The sequence below is a fragment of the Antrostomus carolinensis genome, unplaced genomic scaffold (genome assembly GCF_000700745.2).
Source record: "Antrostomus carolinensis isolate BGI_N321 unplaced genomic scaffold, ASM70074v2 scaffold7543, whole genome shotgun sequence".
Lineage (NCBI taxonomy): Eukaryota > Metazoa > Chordata > Aves > Caprimulgiformes > Caprimulgidae > Antrostomus > Antrostomus carolinensis.
In genome coordinates, this window is record NW_010303077.1 from 58,010 (window position 1) to 62,085 (window position 4,076).

Sequence of the window (4,076 nt, forward strand, 5' to 3'; positions counted from 1 at the left end):
GATTATCCTCCACCCAGCCACCAATCTACATCGCATAAACTTTCCCCAACATTACAACCTCTGCTCCTTTAGATGTGGCCAATGGATTCCAAAGAAGTAACACGAGGAGGGCAGGGATGAAGATAGAGAGGTCTGCAAGTAATTACATTAACCTAATTGTATTAGAAATAGGGCTGAAGACTGATTATACACAATAAACTTAACGGGTCAAGAAGTTGGGCTGAGTTGGTATTGTGTATAATATTAACTCTTAACATAACTTGCTGTATTTGCTTTTCCTGCTTTTACATTTTCTGATTTTTTTTTAGTGCTCAATTTAGCAATCTAGGGTTTGTTTTATTTTGCATTTGATAATAATAATTAATCCAACAGTGATGCCAATGTCTAGCCCTCAATCAGTTCTGCTCTGGAAAAAAGTCCTTTTAAGATGCATTGGGATTTTGGCTATTGTTTTGCAGGAGTAAATGTTAAGTAGCAGATATGTGTCCAAAATGTTGTGAACACTTTTAAACAGTTCTCTAATTGTTGCTTTACATTGGAGGCTGTTATGTAAAAGGAAATCGATAAGCTAATTCTGTTGTCCTTTTCTAACTACTGTTCGTGTGTGTAGCATTGGTTATTTAACGCTGACGTATACCATAAACATTTGAAATGTGAGAATGTTGCTTGCTAGTTAGCCTCTTATGATATAGGATGGTTCGTACATAATGCAGTACAAGTTTGTCATGAACAAAAAATGCTTACTATATAATAGCAGAATCAGGAATCAACCACTTAATGCCTGCTCCAAAAGATTAAGAAAAGGATAATGTTAGATGGCCAAAACAGCTAAAAATCTAATTCTGCCTGATGATCCTAATCTTGCTCTATGGTTGAGAAACAGACATTGTGGATAGAAAAGTAGCAGTAAGTTGTCTTGTCAAGTTATCCTGATGTAGCTTTCATAAAAGCTCACTCACCCATTTTCTAACCAAGGCAATTTAATCCAGATTATATATATTTATAAGTGGCTGGATAATTAAAAACAAAAATGATCTCATAATCAGCTTGACTCGTAATTGCAGGCAGTCTGATTCACACTGGACCTTCTTTGGGTTGGACCAAATTAAATCCAGAGATCCTTTCAAATTGAAATCATTCTATAGTTTTGTGATCCTATGATACTGAAGCAGTATGAAATGTTTTTTGGAAGCTGGGGCTAAAATTAAAAATGTTCCTATATCAATTCAGTAGGAAGTGCAAGTATATTTCACCCTGTCTTATGTTAGAGTAACTGACTAAACAGTGTCGTGAAACATTTTTGTCTATTACTTTGGTGATTGACTGATTAGCAAACATGTTGAAGTTGCAAAGCATACTGTGAAAATTTTGTACTATTGTCAACTCAGTTATTGGAACATTCTGGCTGTCGTAGTGCTTTATATCAACAGGATGTGAAAGATATTTTTAGATTTTACATCAGCACACAGCTTCATTCTTAGGATCGGAATTCAGAGGAAAATGTTAAGAAATGTGCCAAAAGAAAACAGCTGTTCAGGAAAAGTGCTGTGAAAACTGCTTAGATTATAAGCAAAACTAATATATTTTCACATGACTCCATAATATTTAGATAAGTGTTTTTTGCTTATGTACAGTTGAATGATTGTGCAGTCAGAACTTACACATTAACATTAGAAAATACTCATGTAGTTTATATTTAAAATGTTATAAACATTCAGCTCTAGGATTTTAAATTTAACCATATTCCTGTTCAGCAAAAATTCCTTGATGTGTGGGGAAGCATAAAGGGTCATTTAAATTGTAAGAAATATGGGGCTTGGATTGTTGGGAGGCATAAACCTAAATCCTTTTATGATACTCATTTCTACTGAATTAAAATGAGGAAGATTCAGATAATTTTCTGAATAACAATGAGTGCTGGGTTATGTTCTGTTCCCAAGAAAGTCAAAGAACTATATGAAGTGAATTAAAATATGTGGGATGTACTATCTATTCATATTTAATACTTTTCTCCTTCCTAGCTTTTGTAAAAGTTATAGCTGAATAGATATGCTAAGAGTAATGCTTACCTTTTCCCCTATGTCATGAGGAAGAAAATACTTTTTCCATTAATCAGATAAATGGGTTTTAGAAATTTTATTTGAGGCACTCTAAATTACAATTGCAAAAACACTAAAAATTAAATATTATAAACTACTTAATATCTGAAACACGTGAAGCTGAGATATATAGCAATACACTGTTGCACATATTAACTCAGCTACTTTGCTTATAATGGCTTTCCCCGTTTGTACATGATGCATACAATAGCTTTGACTTTGTTTGATTTTGTGCTTTTCCTCCCAGGTTTGGATTTGTTCTTCATAAGGATGAGCCTGTGCTCCAGAAAATTGATCTAGAAACTATGTCGTACATCAAGACAATTAGTTTAAAGGATTATAATTGCATTCCTCAGTCTCTGGCTTATACACATCTTGGAGGATATTTTTTTGTCTGCTGTAAGCCTGATACCACTGGGGCTGTCCTACCGCAGCTTATAGTGGATAGTGTTACTGATTCTGTGATTGGATACAATGGCAACGTAACAGGCACACCTCACATCTCTCCAGATGGACACTACCTTGTCAGCATTGATGATGCAAAAGGTCTCATGAGGATCCAGTCCATAACAACAAGAGGAGAAATACAATATGCATTTGACATTCACACTAATTTGCACATATCTGATGTAGCTTTTCAGCCATCATTCACTGAAGCTCATCAATACAACGTCTACTGTAGCTCCAGCACACAAACTGATGTTCTCTTCGTGGAGCTTTCCTCTGGCAAGGTTAAGATGGTGAAGAGTCTGAAGGAGCCTGTCAGGGCAGGCGAATGGCCTTGGAACAGTAAGAACCGTCTTATAAAAGACAGCGGCCTTTTTGGTCAGTATCTCATGACCCCTTCCAAGGATTCTCTGTTTATCCTGGATGGACGGCTCAATAAGTTAAATTGTGAAATCACTGAAGTTGAGAGAGGCAACACAGTAATTTGGGTTGGAGAAGCATAAGGATCTGTGTTAGATATTTACCGAATTAATAGTTTTACAGTACATTGCATTTAAATTACACCATTCTTCAGATTTACAGAATTTTAATTTAAAATTGTTAGGCCTTTGAATTGTTAGACATCCTTATTTCTTTTGACTTGAACACAATTTGAATCAACTTCCACATAAAAGTTACTAAAATAACCGCTATTTGATGATGGTACTCCTTATTAATTATCAGCTGAGATTGTGTTGGTTGACTGAAATTGCTAAATATTGAAATTGATGATAAATATCATACATTATTTTAAAAGAAGTAGGGAAAAAAGAAACAAAAAGCAAAATACTAAATTCAGGGAGTTTAATGTGATACTTTGGATTTCTAAATGGAAGACATAAATATGATTCAGATTTTGGTTTGATTTCCTTCAGACAAAAAATAAGAGCTGTTGTACAAACTCTGACTCTTTAAATTGAAATGTTATGTCCTGTTCTGTCCAGCCCACAGTTTAATCTTTTTGTGCCTTGAAGCGAAAGTCTCACATGAAAGGTAAAGCATGGAAATTGTATAATTTATTCCCACTGTGGCTACAGGATTGTCATTGGAAAGAAACTTTTCCAATGACTTTTCCAAATTTCTAGTCTCAAGCTGTGGAACATACATGGAGGGAAAAAAAAGAGGAATTATATTTGCATTGTTGCAATTTGAGGAGTTTATTTTTATGGTGATTCTTAGTCGAGCGAACTGCTTGCAGAAGCTTAACCCTTTTTTAGAAAAAAATAGATGTTAGGTTTTTCAGCTATCACAGGGTTTCATCAGCAAGGAGTTTCTGTTCTACTGAGGATAAATATTGTGCTTATCCTTTCAGAGTAAACCACATTCTAAAAACCTGGCATCACAAAACTTGACATATATCGTTAAGGAAACTGTTATTTAAAAACAAACAAAATGCATTTTAAGAAACTGAAAATGCAAAGAACTGAAGACTACAACCAGTAGATAACATTTTTGCTTATGCATTATACCATTGATCCATATTTGTTAAAC

At 34.4% G+C, this 4,076-nt stretch overlaps 1 protein-coding gene across 1 annotated transcript in view; it reads left to right on the forward strand.

The window, feature by feature from the left end:
- The window catches only part of FSTL5 (follistatin like 5), a gene marked incomplete at its 5' end in the record, with an annotated part of 59,828 nt that extends 56,266 nt beyond the window's left edge, over window positions 1-3,562 (forward strand). Inside the window, one exon of the mRNA XM_010163970.2 lies at window positions 2,347-3,562. Coding sequence (XP_010162272.2) covers window positions 2,347-3,049 — 703 coding nt within the window. The remainder of the gene's footprint in view (window positions 1-2,346) is intronic.
- Between the last annotated feature and the right edge of the window lie 514 nt (window positions 3,563-4,076).